Below are 21,294 nucleotides of genomic sequence, written 5' to 3'. Positions count from 1 at the left end.
GAACTGGACGAATTTCAATGCATCTATGGTCAGCTTAAGCCTGAACGTAGGTTAAGATGCACTGCATTGAGATGAGCCATTGTTTTCTGAGCGGCAAATTTATCAAAAGAATAAATTAAGCTAAAAATGTTAAAGCCCCTTTGTAATCACCTAAATTTTTAGTCATGTGGGGCTCCGGGTCCCGAGTCTTCTATCTTCTTTATTAGGAAGGAGAAGGGTCAGTCTTCGGGAGTCCATGTCACTGCTTGGGTGACATGGATACTTCCTAATCCAGAGCTCTCTCAAGATCCTTAAAACTATAGAAGCGTGATGACAGCAAGAGGCAACCAATAAGTGGGCATAGACTACAAAACTGGACCACTGTTTTATGTTCCAGGAAAACAATGCTGCCAAAGGAAACGGACCCCAGACAAAGGTGAGCATAAAGACAGCTGCAGAAGATACTTCTTTATTACAGTAAACTCCAGGGAACCTAAAAATCCTCCCTGCACTGCAAGAGTTCACTGTTGTTGTCTATGGCAGTTGGTACAGCATTTTTACTCATTCGATCTTTCATGCTCCTTTGTGCTGATAGCCTGGTCCCCACGGCCTTTTCTCTCTTATGCTCCTCTCGTCTAAGGTCCTCTGACATCAACAAGACCAATGCAGAGACTTTAGCCCTGCACTGGACACGAGGATACTGAGGAACAGTTCAGTGTCAGAGCATGGGGTAGTGGTATGTAAAAACTCCTTTATGTCCCTTAGACATAAACAAGCAATTGACCCTTCCAGTGCGGATGCAGCCCCACAGCAAGGCAAGGCTTTTAGGTTTCTTGCAGTTTAATAACTGGTGACAGGTGGGTGGGAGGGATGGACTAGGAGGTAGGATATCTTTGCCCAGATATGGGCTTAGTAAAAAAAAAAATTAAATAAATAAATAAAATCGCTCATGTCTGTTTTTTTCCAAACATAACAAAGCATGACCAGACATGCATTGTGATGCGCTGAAATGTTGGTGCATTTCTCACTACTGTAATAGTGCAATGAGGTGCAATTCAAAATGACTTGATTTGCATGTTATAATGTATTACCACAATATACTGTATATGTCTGAATGGAACATAAATGTTAACATCCATCGCCCTGACCAGAAGAAATGCTGTTGGAAAGCAAAACAGTTTGCAGCTCTATAAACTGTAAGCAATGTTTATTAGTGGATATAAATGTATTATGTTACAAAGAAACCCTCAAATCCAAGCTTTCTTCAGTCACCACCCCTCATCCCTTTGCCACAACACACAATATGCATGTATGTTTGCTTGTCTGTTTAATATTTCAGACTCACATACATGACAATATGATTATTTTCTTTAAAGGATCGTGGTGTCTGTACCCTGTAAAAAAAAAAAAAAAAAAAAAAAAAAAGATCCCTGCATGCCATAATATATCAAGCTTCCAGGAACAAAAATAATATTAAAAAAACAGGTTCTACTGCTTTCTAAAAAGGAGATACTAAACACAGCACTTCAGGGCCTCTCCCTCAAATATAATGAACAAAGGACAGCTGAATACCTACAATGGATGTTATTGTATGGAAACTGTCAAGCAAATCGCCAGCTAGGGCAGACCTGCTCTTGAGCTAGTTTTTTTTTTTTTTTTTTAATAGGGCAACAACAGTAAATCCTACTTCAGAGTGAATGTACAATGCAGTGCTAAACACTTCAGAGAAAAAGACAACAAGGGAATACACCATAAAAAGAAATAAAACACAAAATTGTAAATCAACTGCTAATCCTTGCAACTTCACTCATACAAATATTCACATTGCACTCCAAAGACGTGAGGAGTGGTCAAATCTATTAAAATAGGTGCAAATTTCCAGAACTCTGAATTCTCTAAGTATCAGCAAAGATTTGATTAAAAATTGATACACAGCAGCATTACAGCAGTCCAATCTACCACCAATGTTTGGGGGACCATCTGTGATCTTGCAAATTTGAACCTTAACAATGGAACCTCATGCTATCCTGAAACATCAGTTTGCATTGCTGTAATTTTCACAGAGCAACTCCTATAACCATTCAATACAAAGCTAAATACGCAGTGGCTGGAAAGGCAAAAGCAGCAGTATAGTAACTGATTATGTAATGCACTGGTTATCATCCAGATATATCTACTGTCCACAGTGTAATATTCCAAGCCTTTCACATTTTGCCATAATTCCAGTGACTCCTGAAGATGGAGTGGGGGGTCCATTCCAAAACACACTTTTTTTTTAAAATAAATATACAATTCTTTTAGAGCATATAAAGTTTTCTTCTAGATAGTGATCACCAGGGCTCATTAGCTGCCAGCCCCATGGGCTTCAAACACAAATCGCTACTTTCACTGGACTACATGCATACTACCCAGAACCTTAAACAGGTTGAACCTTGCCTTGCTATTGATGTTTTATGAATAGATGGATGTGCTTGGAGAAGCCTGTATTTGTCTTTCAAAGCTACATCCATCAACTCGGGAAGACTCACAACCTAAATGCGATCATTAAATGCTTGCTTGCCTTGGTACACTATAATGTGTTTTCCAGACTGATAATCCATGTGACCCTAAGATGTATTTCCTTGTATTGATAAAATTGATACTCTAAAAGGTGGCAATACACGATTAGAAAATCGACTGATCAGTCATCTGACAACCGAGAGGCATTCGTTCGTTGATCGAAATTGTGGCCCACATTAACCAATCCAAAAAAATTGTTCATCGGGCAATATGAAGTGTTGACGTCTTCCATACAAGTGGAAGTGATGCAGTGTGCGTGTGACCTTGTAGCCACGCCCTTCCGGCCAGAACGGGCAATATACACAACAATTAACAGCAATGAGTATAATATAGTTTATTACATTACCTATATACATAAAAATATAATATGCAGAATTCAGGTTTCATTATCTCTTTAGGCCAATCTACTTTTAACATTTGGATTATTTGTTTGTGTTTACAAAGATTCCTTGGACATAAATATCCGGGTCATCTTCTGTTTAAGCTCATGCGTAATAGCGCTTGATAGATTTTTCGTACAACCGTCATACCACCGCATAAAAAAAAAATTGCTCATTCGTATGCGAAACGACAACATTTTTCACTGTTGTTCAACCGGATTTTTTCGTTCACAATATTGTTATCGGTTAAAACATCCTGCTCATCAACGAAGAGAAAATCGTTTAATCAGTGGTTCCGCAAAATTTTTTGTATGCTTTTCTTATCATGTGTACGGGGCATTAGGCTGCCCATACACAGTTTGCCACCTAGGTGAACGAAAAAAAACAGAACCATTTTTCCCATCCACACCGGAATCCTCTTCGCTGTGTCACTGTATTCTGATAGTTGGAAGACTCCACTGCCTCCTTGCTATCAGAATGTGCAGACCAGAACTGCAGCTGTGATCAAATGTAAATTTTCCAGCAGTCCTGTTTGTGAGAAGTTGTTCGATAGATCAACTTCTCATGAATGGGGCCATACATAGATCCATATTTCAGTTTCAATCCATGTTTGTCCAGCTTTAGAGGTAGCCTTGCATCTCTTTCCTCTGTACAGTACAACCCCATTGCAGGCTATACATCTTGTTTGCAGCCTTGGAGGACCAGTTTCAATTTATTGTTCACAAATGTGGAAGATTTATGTGCTCCCCCATTTTTCTTAGAGGTATTCCTTTTTTGTCATAAGGCTACAAACTGGCTTCCCTATACTTCCATAGAGCAGCCAGGTGTGTAAGTGTATGGTCATCTCTCTGGTGATTTAATACTGGAATTTACATGAGTGATCATTCCTTTGAGAAAACAGAATTCTTAACTGAGAAACACATATACTACTATGCAGATTAAAAGAAACAGGACACAGCTTGTTCACGTTACTTGTATACATGTTGATATATGACACAGGTCTATATGAAACCATAGTCATACTGCTTGAAAGCAAGAAATGTATTTGTATGTGTAAACCCGCTCTTATTTCCAGTATTGCATGTGTGCATGTTCAGTTAATGGTGTATTATATTTCCATTTTTTTACATAATAAGAGCATGCTGGAACACTTTTTTTTATAACTAACCAGTCTGCAATTTTTGTCATGCAGCTAGGACCCATAACCTTTTTTTTGCATGAGAGGAAGTAAAGCCTGCTTTATAGCTCAGTAATAAAATAATAACACACCACAGTACATAGGTCAATACTTACACAAAGTCTTACAGACATAATCAATAGATAATGTGCTACACCACAAAAACTATAAATTGCACATGGAGCCATACATCTAGGCTTGCCTTGGGAGGAATGGTCATTGCAAATATCAGCATTCTGTACAAGACTATACAGTGCTGTCAAAAAACAAAACTAACAAGCAATTTTCACGCATAAATATTTCAACAAATGCATAATCAGTTGCTTACATTCTTTTCCCAGAAAGAAGGAGTAGAAACATATGTGGTTGATGCTTAGGTACAGCCAGCCCTGGCGTGGCACTCGGCCTTTCCAACAGCAGCATGAATAAAAGGTCACCAGCTTCTCTGCCTCTGGAAAGTTGAATCTGCTCTCAAACTTGACCAAACCCTCACGGAACTTTTCAGGATCTTCCTCCTGTTCAGCCAACCTACTGCTAGCTTCCTCTGCAATAAGACCCTGTGAAATTTGAACAACACAGTTATAAATGTACTTCAGATTTGTAACAGACAAGGCAAGCTATTTTACATCTGTAAGATGCAACAATTTAATAAAACCTGAGCCATCACCACAGTTCCACCGAGCTTAAGCACCAATTTAATTAATACACAGTGGGAAAATCTTTACTTTAGAATACTGCTTTTGACAGCTTGCAGGCATTTGTTGTTTTGTCTTTTCTGTGTGCTATATAGAAAACAATAAGAAACTGATGATAAATAACTACCCACAATATTTCTTTCAAGCAAGGTACTATTCCAAAGAAATCTTGAGTAATCATATAAACCCTGAACTTTTTGTCATTTTTCAGGATACAGTCCTTAAGCACTTGCCTACCGGGCAGTTTTACCCCCTTCCTGCCCAGGCCAATTTTCAGCCTTCAGCACTGTTGCACATTGAATGACAATTGCGCAGTCATGCAACACTGTACCCATACAAAAGTTTTATCATTTTTTTCACACAAATAGAGCTTTCTTTTCCTAAAAAAATAAAAAAAAAAATGAAAATTTAACAAAAAAGCCTTTTTTTAGTTTCTATTATTAAATTTTGCAAACTGGTAAATGTTCTCCTTCACTGATGTGCGCTGATGAGGCTGCACTGATAGGCTGCACTGATGAGGCGGCACTGATATGTGGCACTGATAAGCAGCAAAGATGGGCATTGAGAGGCACCACTGAAGGGCACAAATAGGCAGCACTGAAGGGCACAGAGACGGAACTGATAGGTGACACTGACTGGAAGCACCGATGGTCACTGATTGGCACAGACTGCCACCATTGATGGGCAGAGACTGGCACCATTGATGGGCACTGATTGGCAGCACTGCTGGGCACTGATTGGCAGCACTGCTGCGGCTGCACCGATTATCAGTGTAGATGTCTCCCTTCATACTTGCCAATTATCGGCAATACTTTCACCATGCTGTGACGGCGTAAAGAAAGTGCTACCGATAATCATCGTGATCAGTTGTGACTGGACACAGCTGATCACGTGGTCAACAGCCGCTATGATTGGCCCTTTTTCGGGACGTGATCAGCTGTGTCCGAAAGTCATAGTGATCACAGAGAGCGCCAGGTTCATGCAGCAGCAGGTGCGGTTCTGGGAGGATGTCAGCAAGTGGTTAAAGTGGTTCGAAAGGCTGAATTTCTTTTTACCTTCAGGCATTCTATGCCTGAAGGTAAAAATACCTTCAGTGTGCAGCACCCCAAATGCTTACCTGAGCCCCATCTCGATTCAGCGATGTGCACAATAACATCAGCTCTCCTGGGTCTCTCCCTCCTCTTTGGCTCAGTCACAGCCATTGGCTCCCACTGCTGTCAATCACAGCCAGTGAGGAGGAAGCAGGGAGTGGGGCTGAGCCATGCTCCATGTGTCTTGTAGACAACACAGGTGGCTCGGGAGCAAGAACTGATGTGCGCATGAGTGCCTCCAGAGCAAGCAACTTGATTTGGGGGCACTTAGCAGGGGGGAGGAGCCGGAAGCGCCAGTGGGGGACCTGAGAAAAAAAGGCCTGGGCATGCACTACTTTTCGTGCGATTTGCATAGACATCTGTGTCAGATGTCTTCCAAATCGCACCTGAAATCGGCATGTCTCCGACTTTGAAACCATGTGACTTACAAAGTCGGGCTTGATGTGACCGGGGTGTTAGGAGCAAAGCTAAATTTTAGACAACAAAATCAAGAATCAACAAGAATTCAACTACAGGTGAGTCTAATTATTAATTAAACAGGTGTCCAGCAGACAGTTGATTATAAAAGGGAGTTACTTAACAAAGAAAACTCCTTCCCATTTCATGCTGTCAGCAATGGCACCACATAGAAGACAAATGTCACAAAGCCTGAGAAAGAAAAGAATTTCTTTACACAAGAAAGGTGAAGGCTACAAGAAGATCAGCAAAGCTTTACTTATCAGTCAGAATACTGTAGGAACCATCTCATAGAGATTTGCAGGCTGTCCACAGCATTTAACACCTTGATCTTCTGATGAGAAAGGTTGAAGAACATTGCCATGCAAGTTCACTGCAGTTAGCTAAAGTAGAAAGCCAAACTGGGGCGATTGTTTCCCGTGACACAATACGGCATACACTGCAGAGGAATGGCATGCATGGGTGTCGTCCATGAAGGAAGCCTCTCCTAAAGAGGTCGTTCTTGAATAAAATTCAGTCTGGTCAAAATGTTGGAAATTGTTTTTGTGTTCATTGAGATATTGATTAAAATCTTACTTTCCAAAAAGGGGTGTACTCATTTATGCTGAGCACTGTATTTGCTGAGCTCAAGGCTGCTATCTTATGACCATGCTTTCAATAAGGGTGTGGGAAACTGAACACTTTGACCCCCAGTTGGTAAATGGGGAGAAAGTTTCACATTTCTCTCTATGGAGAGACAGAAATACAGACATTTCTCTGGCTAAAGGGACAGACTGACAATACTCTGGATAAATAGACAGACAGACAGAAAGATATACCTTACCTTTACTTTTCCCTTGACAAAATTAGCTATGTCATCTTTGTTGTCAAACACGGACAAAGTGTGAAGCAAGTTCTGTTCCAGCCAATCCCAGTGCTGTGTGATCTCTTCCATTGTGGCCCCTGGTATGATAAAGCACAGGCTTGGTTCCTTGTATTGACATATTGTTTATATAAAAATGTACCAACATTATTAACACAATGATCCTGGAAAGAAACTTGGAGTGCACTAAAATGTGACTGGCTGCTATGGGTTACTACACTGTGATGAATGAGCAGTATTTATTATTATTATTATTATTATTATTATTAATAAAGGAGTATGTAAACCCATCAATGAACTTCTCATATTTGCTACTGTTTGGTCTGCTAATAATTACTCGTTGATCCTGTCCGCTATTTACAGCTATCCTGCGTCCTGTGCTCATTTTCCCAAGAGGGATAATTAGCCCTCCATGTTCTCATCATTGGTCACAGAATAATTAGTGTATGTTGTCAGAAATAGGATGGGGGTGGGTTTGAGTAGTTTAGCAACGACCACTGGGCAGGAATGACACCACTCAGTCCACAAAGGCTGGTCATAGAGAAGTCAATTGTTCTTCGTTCAACCAGCGGGCTGAACAAAAATCTGATCTAATTCCCCCATCCACACATTCAAGGTGGATGGGGAAATCCTCCCTGCTGTGTCTTTGTATTCTGACAGCGGGGAGACTTCCCTGCACTCAGATTACACAAGTCAGCGCTGCAGTCTATAGCCTGCGGCACTGATCGACCAGACATTTCCCAACAGGATGGCTGAACAGAAGTCGATTGGTAGATTGATTTCTAATCAACCACAATGGCCATACATAGGTCGAAACTTAGCTGGTCCTTGCTGAACCAGCCACATTTCGATGTATGTATGGCCAGCTTTAGGAGCGAAGTGGATTTGCAGCAGATCAATGGGTATTTCTCTGCACTTGCAGGGATAAAATATGGGGAAATGTGCATGCATCGCAGAGATATACTTCATATATTATTATACAGTATTTATATAGCAACAAAGGGTTTGCTCAGCACTGTAGAATAGCAAGGGGGACAGAACATGAGACAAGACAGAAACAATATAATACACGAGGGATTCGAGGGCCCTGCTCTTTCGAGCTTACAATCTAGGTTTTTTTAATGTTGCATACACTTTAATGAAAACTTTAAACTTTCCTACACTCAGCCAGAGATAAACTGCATGTTTTAGGGAGTAGTAAACCAAGAAGCCAAAAGTAGCATATATACAGCATAAAGCTGGTCACACAGAAGCTAATATGTTCTTCAGATTGCATTTGTTATTACAGCAAAATGTATTAGAGCCCATAAACACTTGTGTGACTTGCCATGCGACTAAGTCACATGACAAGTCACACCCCATGTTTCCCAATGAGTACCATTCATATCTGGACGACTTGCACAATTTGCAGTGGCTCGAAAGTAGTTCCTGCACTACTTTGGTCCAATTTTCATGTGACTTGAGGGCCATAGTCTTCAATGTAAACCCTCCAAAGTCGTGTGAAAGTTTCACCTGAATGATATACGTGCGACTCGTGTGCGACTTTGTGGAGCACAAACAATCATCCTTGGTCAAAGCCAAAGTCGCATCAAGTTGCACTGTAAAGTCGCAATGAAAACTGTATGATTTTGAAGTTGCACAAGTGTGAATGGAGCCTTCTAATCATTGATACAGAAACAATTCAATTTAAGTTGAGCCAGTAAAACCATATGACTACTGATAAATTACGCTAATCTAACAGACTGGATTACAAAAAGAAAAAAAGTTTGTGACCAGCTTAATACAAGCGTGGATATGTATATAGAATTGAGGAGCAGGTCAGTTCAACCTATTAAAATTAGTCTGCAGATTTATCAGGTCATGCTTTAAAATGTACTGCAGCAAAGTACAGCTAGCAAGGCAATCATACAAAAAGCTTCCAAAATTTAATGGCCTACAGTAAATTTAGAAAATCTCAAGTTCATAAAGTTGTAAAGCTGTAAACAACCAAGTAATAAGAGACACTGCCAATACATTATTCTGAAATGTAGTAATGAGATTTTTCACCATTGACTGAGAAACATCAAACCATTTTACTTGGTGAGGATTTATGCTCAACCAACTGTGACTAAAGCAGAACAGTGATTCTCCAACAACAGCCCTGAAACCTTATATAGCTCTGTCCTTCCTCAGAGGCCTCTCACAGTAGTGTGCTAACAAACTCAGCTTGGAAATACCCATCTCCTTTCAACCCCTACCACATTATTTACTTCCCATTGCCAATGAAAGTAATGAAAAAAAACCCCTATATTTTTAAGTTTCATTCAACTTTGGAACACTTATTAATAAAGGTTTTTGAGTTCTCATCATCACAGGTTACCTTTGACTACTGCTCGAACGTTAGCAGGCTGGCATTATTTGTTCTGGAAACACTGGCAACAAACACATCCAATGGATTTTTCCTAATCAACCTACATTGTAAAAGATTTTATGTAATGCTAACAGTCATTTTTTTTTTTCGAAACAGGCTCTCGTAACCTCCTGCATGTTATTCTTTGGCTGACATCCAAAAGCAAAAGACATTTAGACAATCAGAGGTACGTGGGTCTCTTAAAGTATATTTCCAGACTGGCGGCCAACTGGCTAAGAATTTTCCAAACAGGAAAATCTTGGAACAAAACACAATGAATGTCATCAATTCTAGAAAAAAGGATATGATCGGACAAGTGTTCTGGGTTTTTAGGACAGACAGAGTGCTTGTACAAAACTTCAGTCTAATTTCTTCCCATATTCAGGAAACAAATATATAAACAAGCAAGCCTACCTGATGATATAGCAGTTTACTGATTATGTAGTGATGTAGCCATTGCTGGCCCACTTTAGAAATCACAAGTGGTTTGGATAAATACTTTTAGGTCACTAATGACTCCTTCGCTTAGAGTTAGACGCTGATGCATATATCATTAAGGGGCCGCTTTGTTTTTTCGTCCCTAGCCTGTATATCAGTCCCTAGATGGAAGGTTCTGCGTGCACACAGTCCATTGATGTCTACGAGGATGAGGCTGAACAGATATAGTGGCACACGTGTGGGCCAGGGGTGTATTTATTTCATGTGCTGCCCTAGGCAACACTAAAATCCTCCTCACACCACCACTACAGCCCATCAACGCAATCCCCCCACATCCCCTGCTGCCCCCACTGACCAACACACATCTGCCATCGCCTTCCCCCAGCTTGAACCACCAGATTCATGTACTGACCTTAACCCCCGCAATGACAGAAGCAGCCAGCCATTTTTGCACCCTCCAGCAGCACGCAGCCTCCTCCGGATCTCATGGAGGAACTGGTAAGGTCCCAATCCCTGCCACTTGTGTCCCTTCTTCCAGAAGGCGGCACCACCCCCCTGAAAATTGCCACTTTAGGCAAATGCATTGTTTGCCTTGCAGTAAATACGCCACTGGTGTGGGTGAATGTTAGGACATTAGGACAAGTTGCTGTGTCCATGTAGCACCTGCTGTTCTCATAGACATGAATCATCTGTCTACATGCAGCACCTGTTGGCTATAGACGTATTTATTTATTTATTTCAGGTACTTATATAGCACTGTCAATTTATGCAGTGCTTTACATACATATTGTACATTTACCGCAGTCCCTACCCTAAAGGAGTGTACAATCTAGGGTCACTAACTTACATTCATACATACTAGGGCCAATTTAGACAGGATCCAATTAACCTACCAGCATGTCTTTGAAGTGTGGAAGGAAACCAGAGTACCCAGAGGAAACCCACACAGGCACAGGGAGAACATGCAAACTCCAGGCAAGTGGTGCCCTGGTTGGGATTCAAACCAGTGACCCTAGTACTGCCAGGCAAAAGTGCTAACCATTTAGCCACTGTGCTGCCCATGACGTATACACAAATGACCTGTTCATAGTACATGGACCTCAGCACCCGTGTGAACAAGTAGCCTTACCAGAACACAGATGCTGTAAATGAATGTCAGAAAAGTTTCAGAACCTTATCTTTTCACTTCTTCCAGGTCAGAGACTCAAAAAGCATTGAAGCCAAAGAAACAGCATAACATTAGAGGGATAATGTTCTCAAAGAAAAGGTAGGCAGTGGCAGCACCTATTCTTTTCTCATAATAGTGTCACTTTAAGGTGTATTACCACATCTGTAGCCAAAATAAAAGAACATCTACTTTTTTGTTATACAGGTGAAACTCGAAAAATTAGAATATCGTGCAAAAGTTAATTTATTTCAGTAATGCAACTTAAAAGGTGAAACTAATATATGAGATAGACTCATTACATGCAAAGCAAGATAGTTCAAGCTGTGATTTGTCATAATTGTGATGATTATGGCTTACAGCTCATGAAAACCCCAAATCCACAATCTCAGAAAATGAGAATATTACATGCAATCAATAAAACAAGGATTGTACATAGAACAATATCGGACCTCTGAAAAGTATAAGCATGCATATGTACTAAGTACTTGGTTTGGGCCCCTTTTGCAGCAATTACTGCCTCAATGCGGCATGGCATGGAAGCTATCAGCCTGTGGCACTGCTGAGGTGTTATGGAAGACCAGGATGCTTCAATAGCAGCCTTCAGCTCTTCTGCATTGTTCGGTCTCATGTCTCTCATCTTTCTCTTGGCAATGCCCCATAGATTCTCTATGGGGTTCAGGTCAGGCGAGTTTGCTGGCCAATCAAGCACAGTAATCCCACGGTCATTGAACCAGGTTTTGGTGCTTTTGGCAGTGTGGGCAGGTGCCAAGTCCTGCTGGAAAATGAAGTCAGCATCCCCATAAAGCTCGTCTGCCAAAGGAAGCATGAAGGGCTCCAAAATCTCCTGGTAGATGGCTGCGTTAACTCTGGATTTAATGAAGCACAGTGGACCAACACCAGCAGATGACATGGCTCCCCAAATCAACACAGACTGTGGAAACTTCACACTGGACTTCAAGCATCTTACAGTGTGTGCCTCTCCATTCTTCCTCCATACTCTGGGTCCTTGGTTTCCAAATGAGATGCAAAAGTTGCTCTCATCAGAAAAGAGGACTTTGGACTACTGCGCAACAGACCAGGTCTGTTTTTTGTTTAGCCCAGGTAAGACGCTTCTGACGTTGTTTGTTGTTCAGGAGCGGTTTGACAAGAGGAATACGACATTTGAAGCCCATGTTCAGGATCCGTCTGCGTGTGGTGGCTCTTGATGCACTGACTCCAGTCTCAGTCCACTCCTTGTGAAAGTCCCCAACACTTTTGAATGGCCTTTTCCTGACAATCCTCTCCAGGCTGCGGTCATCCCTGCTGCTTGTGCACCTTTTTCTTCCCCTCTTTTCCCTTCCACATAACTTTCTATTAATGTGCTTTAATACAGCACTTTGGGAACATCCAACTTCTTTTGCAATTACCTTTTGAGGCTTTCCCTCCTTATGGAGGGTGTCAATGATGGTTTTCTGCACAACTGTCAGGTCAGCAGTCTTTCCCATGATTGTGATTCCTACTGAACCAGACTGAGAGACCATTTAAAGGCTCAGGAACCCTTTGCAGGTGTTATGGCTTAATTATCTGATTAGAGTGGGACACTTTGAGCCTAGAATATTGCACCTTTTCACAATATTCTCATTTTCTGAGATTGTGGATTTGGGGTTTTCATGAGCTGTAAGCCATAATCATCACAATTATGACAAATCACGACTTGAACTATCTTGCTTTGCATGTAATGAGTCTATTTCATATATTAGTTTCACCTTTTAAGTTGCATTACTGAAATAAATGAACTTTTGCACGATATTCTAATTTTTCGAGTTTCACCTGTATGTTTCCATTCTCATTATTACAGGTACTTATAGATCGCCCTCAATTTACATATATATGAATATATATAGTATATTCACTTCAGTCCCTAACGCTGAAGGAGCATATAATCTAAGGTCCCTAACTCATATCCATACATACACATACTAGGGCCAGTTTAGACAGGAACCAATTAAGCTACCAGCATGTCTTTGGAGTGTAGGAGAAAACCGGAGTATCCAGACAAAACCCACGCAGGTACAGGGAGAACATGCAAATTCCAGGCATGTGGTGCTGTGGTTGGGCTAACCATTTAGCCACTGTGTTGCCCATATAGTATAATTTAAAAAAATAAATACTCCTGCTTACCTTTTTAATTGCTTAAAAAAAAAAAAAACCTATCTAGCTATCCCCCTCTATGTAATGTTAAGGAGCAGGCTAAGGAGTTGATGTTTACCATAAATAATCCAGTCTGCGCTATGCTGGCAGATCTTCACTATCAGCTGTAAACTAGATTGTTAAAACAGACAGTGTGCACAAAGTGTTAAAGATCTCAAGGCTTGGGTAGTACACTGCATGTTAATGCACTTTTTAATAAATGTGTCCCTACATCTACCCTCTAACTTTGGAGGCCATTCTGAACAATTTCATGCAGCCTGTGGAGTTCTATGTATAATCCTGCTCCAAAGAAACAACTAGAAAGATAAAAACTATTTTTTTAATTATTTTTAGGTATGCTTTATAATTGGGAACACATAACAAACAAAGTGGTGGTTTCTCAAATTTGACCTGCAAATGTGAAAATACACTTTAAAGTGTCATTAAACCCACATCATAAAAAAACTATCAATAAATGCTGTGTTGCATGCTATGGGATTAATTTTCTGTAATCTGCAAAAAGCCTGGTTGATCCTGCTGATCTCTATCTCCCCCTTTAGATCATGTCCTCAATGAAGTTGGGGATTTTGCAGAGCAGTGTTGGCAGCTACTGCACATGCTCAGTTTTCAGTGAGTTTCAATGCTGAGCATTTCCTCCCTATCACATATGATCAATCCATGTGACTATAGAGTTACACATGTGGGCATATTCACAGTTTTAAATGAAAGCCCACTTTCTCCCTCCTCCTCCATGCCACTAACCAGCTAAACACTATGGTGGATGGTAAAATACAACTTGATTGATAGAGGCTTCACCTCTGTTATTGTAAGACACAGGCTGGAGGGGTGTGACATAGCCTGTGACTGGCAGAAATTCGCCCAAACCACGTCACTGCCAAAAGTTTATATATATTTGTATGGCGATTTAAAACAGTTTGCTAATATGAATTATTTATTTTTACTCTGTATCCCAAAGTCTATTTTTTTTTTAATTTTGAACACGTGCCCAGCAGCAGAGGACTAGAATCTGCTCCTGCTTATGTTTCCCTACAGACAAGCTGGGAAAGAGCTGGGTCATGTGACAGCTGTATATCGATTGGGAAAAAGATGCTTCGATTTTTTTTTTTTTTAAAGAATTACAATGCCATCATCCATATACAGAAAGAGAAGGGATAATGTAAATTAAACATTGTGTGTGTAGTATCACTATAAGCAGTCACGTCTATTAACTAGTAATTCTTAAGTCAACTTATTAAAAGACAGCCCTAGTATTGAAAATCATATTTTTCATAATCTGTGTACTTTAATAGGTAAATGCAGCATCCCCTCCATCTTTTAAGAAAAAGCTTAAGAAAGAGCTACAAAACGCATTCATGAAATCACAAATATAATCCACACACCTCCAAATACATACACTCTACTGCTAAAAGTATTGGGACACTCCTACAAATCATTGGATTCAGGTGTTCCAATCACCTCCATGGTCACATGTGTATAAAATCAAGCACCTAGGCATGCAGACTGCTTCTACAAACATATGTGAAAGAATGGGTCGCTCTCAGGAGTTCAGTGAATTCAAGAGTGGTAGGTTGCCACCTGTGCCCATCCATGAACTTTCCTTGCTACTAAATATTCCACGTTCAACTGCTAGTGGTAATATAATGAAGTGGAAGCAGCTGGGAACAACAGCAACTCAGCCACGAAGTGGTAGGCCACATAAAATGACAGAGCATGTCAGCGCATGCTGAAGCGCACAGTGCACAGAAGCTGCCAACTGTCTGCAGAGTCAATAGCTAAAGACCTACAAACTTTGTGTGGTCTTCAGATTAGCACAAGAACAGTGTGTAGAGAGCTTCATGGAATGGGTTTCCATGGCTGAGTAGCTGCATCCAAGCCTTACATCACCAAGTGCATTGCAAAGCGTTGGAAGCAGTGGTGTAAAGCACGCCGCCACTGGACTCTAGTGGAGATGTGTTCTGTGGAGTGACCAATCACGCTTCTCTGTCTGGCAATCCGATGGACATGTTTGGGTTTGGTGGTTGCCAGGAGAACGGTACTTGCCTGACTGCATTATGCTATGTGTAAAGTTTGGTGTAGGGGAGATTATGGTGTGGGGTTGTTTTTCAGGAGTTGGGGTTGGTCTTGGACCCTTAGTTCCAGTGAAGGAACTCTTAAGGCGTCAGCATACCAAGACATTTTGGACAATTTCATGCTCCCAACTTTATAGGAACAGTTTGGGGATGGTCCCTTCCTGTTCCAACATGACTGTGCACCAGTGCACAAAGCAAGGTCCATAAAGACATGGATGAGCTAGTTTGAGGTGAAGGAACTTGACTGACCAGCACACAGTCCTGACCTCAATCTGATAGAACACCTTTGAAATGAATTACAGCGGAGACTGTGAGCCAGGCCTTCTCATCCGACATGAGTGTCGTACCTCACCTCACAAATGCACTTCTGGAAGAATGGTCAAACATTCCCATAAACATGCACCTAAACCTTGTGGATAGCCTTCCCAGAAGAATGTAAGCTGTTATAGCTGCAAAGGGTGGGCCAACTCAATATTGAACCCTACGGATTAAGACTGGGATGCCATTAAAGTTCATATGCGTGAAAAGGCAGGCTTCCCAATACTTTTGCCAATATAGTGTATCTCTATAGGATAAGCTATGCAACACCTATTATTCTGAAGTAATTTTTCTAATTTTATCCACACTGTTTTACCCTTTAGAATCATTTCTAGTGTCTTCCGCAATTAAATTTTTTACAGCAAAATGTGAAAAATGTGACTTTGAGCAACCTCAATATTAGTGAATGAAGTAATTAGTGTTGAGTCACTGCACAGCAATGTTATTTTCAGTTACCTTAACATCCATGGCCATGCAGGCACACAGCACAGTTTGAATTCTGGTTCTGAAACTCACCAATTGCTAGGGCCCAGTACATCTCTGACTCACCACAAGCAATGCTCGAGTAAACTTGAGATCCGGGGACCTGAAGCAATATCCGGAATGGGGCAACTCGGGCATTGGAATCCAACACCGCATCCAGGGCACCCACCAGACGACCTGTGAAGAAAACAGGATTACATTTTAAATCTTACATATTCCAAAAATGTCATTTTATTCTACTTCACATCTTAAATGTAAAAACTCTGGTAACTGCCAGCCTATATTAAAACCCATTTATTCCCTTGTATGAAGCGATCTGAAAGAGATCATCTCTAAATGTATTCTTGAACATACTATCACTTATAACAATGCATGCTACAGCAAACTGCTTTGTTACAACAGATGTAGATGTCTGAATATGCCCCTAATAAGTGAAGATTTAGATGGTAACTAATAAATGCTTCATTGTTTTGCAAACAAGGCAGTTGCAGCTGTCATTTTTAGACATTAACATGCACATTTCATTACGCTAAAAGAGCCTTTATTACTAAAATGGACACAAGTTCTAGTTTTGTGATGTACTAAATATCATAAATAATGAGTAAAAAAAAATACTGAGAAGACATGCAATGGATAGGACACACAGAAAAAGAAAAATTTTAAATATATACATACAGACACACAAATATTTGCCAATCAGTGATCACATGCAGAGTAGTAAGCAAGATGTCACTTCTGACATCATTGCTTACTACGTGTGAAATCTGTGAATGATCACAGAGGTCACATGGTACAAGGCTATTCACAACAAGAATGCAGCCAGAGAGAAGTAGAAATGATTGCTTTTACAGCCTTTATGAGTGTAAAAGCAATCAGTGTAAAAAAAAAAAAATCTTCATCACCCCCCACAAGTAGTACAGTGTCACCAAGTGTACTGCTAGGGTGACAGTATGTAAAAAAAAAAAAAAACATCAATAATATAAAAAAATAAAAATGTAAAAAAAAACTTTAAAATTATTTTTGATTATAAACTAATTTGTTTTTTTGTTTTTTTACTAAAAAGATAACTGAATACATTTGGCCAATATTTATGATTAAATATTTATTTGCAAAATTTTATAAGAAAAACACATTTTTAAAAAATTTTTGGACTTCCCAGTGGTGAATTAATACCACCAAAATAAAGCTTTACCGGTGTAAAAAAAATGCCAAAAATTTCATATGGGTACAGTGTTGCATGGCCGCACAATTGTCATTCAAAGTGTGATACCACTGAAAGCTTTAAATTGGCCTGGACAGGAAGGGGGTAAAAGTGTCCGGACATGAAGTGGTTAACACACATGTAGCAGAAACATTCACCTGCAGTAAATGTTTGGTGAATGCCAATTGTACTGCTTCATAAACATGCTCTCAAGACGACAATAACCAAGTGGACACCATAATGCTCCCAATTTTGCAGTGGGGAGCCACCTTCATATGTAAATACTAACTTACTAAGGAGCATTTTTTAAATCCTTTATTTATTTTAGAAAACTTACAGTGTAACAGCAGTACAATTAAAAGGCCTGTGTTAGAGTCCATAAGTGGTAAAAGTAGCATACATATAAAACTGTATAAACTGTAATATGAAACCAGAATACATTTAAAATTTGACATTGAATATGTGGAGTTTGTGTCAATCACAGCCATTGAGCCAATGGGGAGAGAGAGGGGACGGGGCTGATTCGCAGCTCTGTGTGTGAATGAACACACAGAGCAGCGGCTCTGAAGCGAGCCTGCTTGGGTGCCCCCATGGCAAGCTGCTTGCTCTGCGGGAAACTGGCAGGGGGGAAGGGCGAGGAGCACCGGCAGGGAACTCTAGAAGAGGAGGATCGTGGCTGCTCTGTAGGTAAGTATGACAGGTTTGTTTTTTTAAATTGCCTTTAACATCACTTTAAATTTAAGGTAAGGAGTGTACAAAAGGGAAAAGGTCAAGTAAGTAAGAGTAGAGTAAGAAGGAAGAGGAGAGAGAGACGAATGAACTATGAAATACAGGGTGGGGGAGCTGAAGGTTGGTTTTTGACTAGCCTTAAAGTGGTTGTAATGGAGGAGCATAGCCACGCAGGGCATGGAACCGGCTGTGCTTCACTCAGTTCCCGCTATTCATCCTATCACCGATTTCTGAAATTTCAGTTACTCCTGCACAGCAGTCCTGGTCCGAGGCACCTCTACATCCCCAGGGTGAGCCTTTCCCTATCATGATGACCCAGAAAAACAGGGAAGAATCGGCTGGCGTGGATTTCCAACATGGTGCCGTCACACCACAACCACAACGTGCGCCCAGAGGAGGAGGTGATAACATGAAGGAGGCCACTGGAAGGTCTGGTAAGACAAGCCGCCATGTGGGGAAGGAGGGCTCCAGGGACATGCTTTACTATACCCAGAGGATTACAGGGTCCCAGGACTCGGACAGTCAGGTGACCCCCACCTTTTCTCCCCCCCGGTGCGGCCTGCTACACCATTACAACAGAAGCTTTTGGGAGAGGGAGAAGACATGAGAGCTGAGCAGGGTGCTGAGAGGGACACTGATAGCACTCAGCAGGAGCAGCCAACTTTAGTAGATATCCGTAAGGTTGTGCGACACTGTACTGCATCAGTACACTCTGTGAAAGAGCAAGTGGGGGGCTTGAGAGAAGAAATGAACTTTCTCAGACATGACATTCAGAAAATAAAAGAAAGGACCACAGCTGTGGAGTCGCATAAGTGATTTGGAAGATAAATTCCCCCCCTTGCTCTATCATACCCGCTCCACGGTACAATTGGCTAAGGCTAATAATGTCAAAATGGATGATCTTGAAAATCGTCTGCGACGCAATAATGTGCGTATTGTAGGTCTTCCTGAATGTACTGAGGGCAGTAGTCCCACACAATTCATTGAAGCCTGGCTACTTGAGAATTTTGCCAAAGAAGCATTTTCTCCTCTATTTGCAGTAGAAATGGCACATTGCACCCCTACTCATCCATTGCCTGCTGGACAACCACCCAGGCCTTTTCTGGCACGTCTCCTCAATTACAAGGATCATGAAATCATACTACGACTAGCAAGGGAATGTGCCAACATCCAATTCAATGGGGCCAAAATTTCCTTTTAACCTGACTTCTCAGTGGAGGTACAACGCAAGAGAGTTAAATTTCTTGAGAGTAAAGGCCAACTCCAGAATCTCCAACTGATGTATGCACTGCTGGAAAATCATTGCCAATAATCAATCATACTTCTTTGAATCTGCTACTGCAGCCTCAGATTGGGTGGACATGCATGAAGCTCAACTGCGTCGTCGCCCGCGCAACCCAGATGATTAACTCCTACTATCATAATCCTACTGTTATTCAGAGATCCCTGATATGCTATGTACATACCTCCCCGGGAAGTGACATTTATGGACTGTCGCACTACTGAGAACTGTTTATGTTTGTTGTTAACAGTGTGTGCTAATACTAATATCTGAGTAGCAGTTACCAATATCCAATCTAACCTACTCGCACCTGGGGGTCGGTGACCTGCCCAAGTGGATATGCGAGTTATTGGTTCACCAATTGTTTTTTAGACATGTTTTGTTAGGCACTGTTGTGCCTCATTTCTGATTGGTCTTCCAAATCTTTTTTCCAGTGCTCACTATCCCAAATATCATCTTTCATATAAGAGTTATGAGGTATCCTGCAATGTGGAGTGTGAACTTCTTACCTATTGCAGGAGAACCATGGCGTGTTAACTATGGAACTTCTCCTTTCTGAAAGTTACCCCTTCACTAATATATCTATTTTATTTATTTAGCATTTTTTGCCGACATATTTCCATTTTTGTGCTAATGTTTTGCCAGCATTTAGCAATGCATAGCGGGTTGTTAAGGAGCAGGAGGTAGCCCGCATGCTTAACAACCACTAACTTATCAGCTTTCAGCGAGATTTCCTACTGAGAGCTGAATGTAAACAAAGAATGCCAGCATTAAAAAATAGATTTCCCCAATCCATACTAGGCCCTTCAGGTCTGGTATGGATTTTAAGGGAAACCCCAGACCAAAAAAAATGTTCTAAACGGCATATTCCCACACACAAAATCTATACCAGACCCTTAGGTCTGATAAGGATTTTATGGTGAATCCTATGACCGGAAGGTCTAGTATGGATTTGGGGGGGGGACCCCACACATTTTTTTTTTTAAACCACTTGACCTCTAGAGGATTTACCCCCCTTCCTGACCAGGCCATTTTTTGCAGTACGGCCCTGCGTTACTTTAACTGACAATTGCGCGGTCATGCAACGCTGCACCCAAATGAAATTTACATCCTTTTTTTCCTATGAATAGAGCTTTCTTTTGGTGGTATATGATCGCCTGTGTGTTTTTAATTTTTTTGCGCTATAAAGAAAAAAACAGACAATTTTGAGAAAAGAAAAATATTTTTTACTTTTTGCTATTAACCCCTTGACGCCGACGTAAGACAAATATGCGGCCTCACAGAACTGGGCTTTTTTCCATGGGGCCGCATATTTCTGTACCTGTCTTTCTGCTGGGAGTATGTCACACAGCGTGCTCCCAGCACAAAGACCGTGGTGTTACTGAGAGCCCGAGTCCCGTTCTACCGATTGGAACCCGTGACTGCCAATTCTGGATCACATGATTGCTGTGATAGCCTCTGATTGGCTATCACAGTCATCAGTCACTGTACAGCCCGGCCCCCTTGTTTTTTTTCTCTATGAATGGAGGAGAGAGATACATTGTATCTCCCTAACTCCTGGCATAGAGGGGGGAAAAAAGGTTTGTAAAAATAAATAAATAAAATATTAAAAAATGAAATAAAAAACAAAGAAAAAAATGCCTAGATCAAGGTTTGATCTAGTTCAGCGCCAGGGTAAGTGTTTGGGTCAAGGTCAGGGTCAAGGTCAAAAGGTCAGGATTTAAAAAAAAAAAAAAAAAAACAATTGTTGTCAGTGTGTTTTAGGTAAAAAAAATAAATAAAAAAAAAAAACACAATATGCACTGTTGTTTCTGGGCTGTACTACGGG

The 21,294-nt window shown here is 40.9% G+C and overlaps 1 protein-coding gene across 3 annotated transcripts in view; it reads right to left on the bottom strand.

Annotated features, from left to right (window-relative positions):
• Positions 1-21,294, bottom strand: part of TBC1D8 (TBC1 domain family member 8) — a 121,452-nt gene that overhangs the window by 59,926 nt on the left and 40,232 nt on the right. For 2 of the 3 annotated variants that reach the window (XM_089681257.1, XM_089681258.1), the window contains 3 exons: positions 16,288-16,431; positions 7,161-7,279; positions 4,424-4,652 (listed from right to left, as the gene is read on the bottom strand). In XM_089681257.1, the coding sequence (XP_089537383.1) occupies positions 4,424-4,652; positions 7,161-7,279; positions 16,288-16,431 (492 nt within the window). The remainder of the gene's footprint in view (positions 1-4,423; positions 4,653-7,160; positions 7,280-16,287; positions 16,432-21,294) is intronic. The other variant, XM_089681259.1, reaches the window with a different exon arrangement.

Source organism: Staurois parvus, unplaced genomic scaffold (genome assembly GCF_062004578.1).
Source record: "Staurois parvus isolate SC_StPar_1 unplaced genomic scaffold, SC_StPar_1.0 ptg000262l, whole genome shotgun sequence".
In the NCBI taxonomy this organism is placed as follows: domain Eukaryota; kingdom Metazoa; phylum Chordata; class Amphibia; order Anura; family Ranidae; genus Staurois; species Staurois parvus.
Note: the sequence above shows the minus strand (reverse complement) of the source record. Positions and strands in the feature narration are given on the sequence as shown.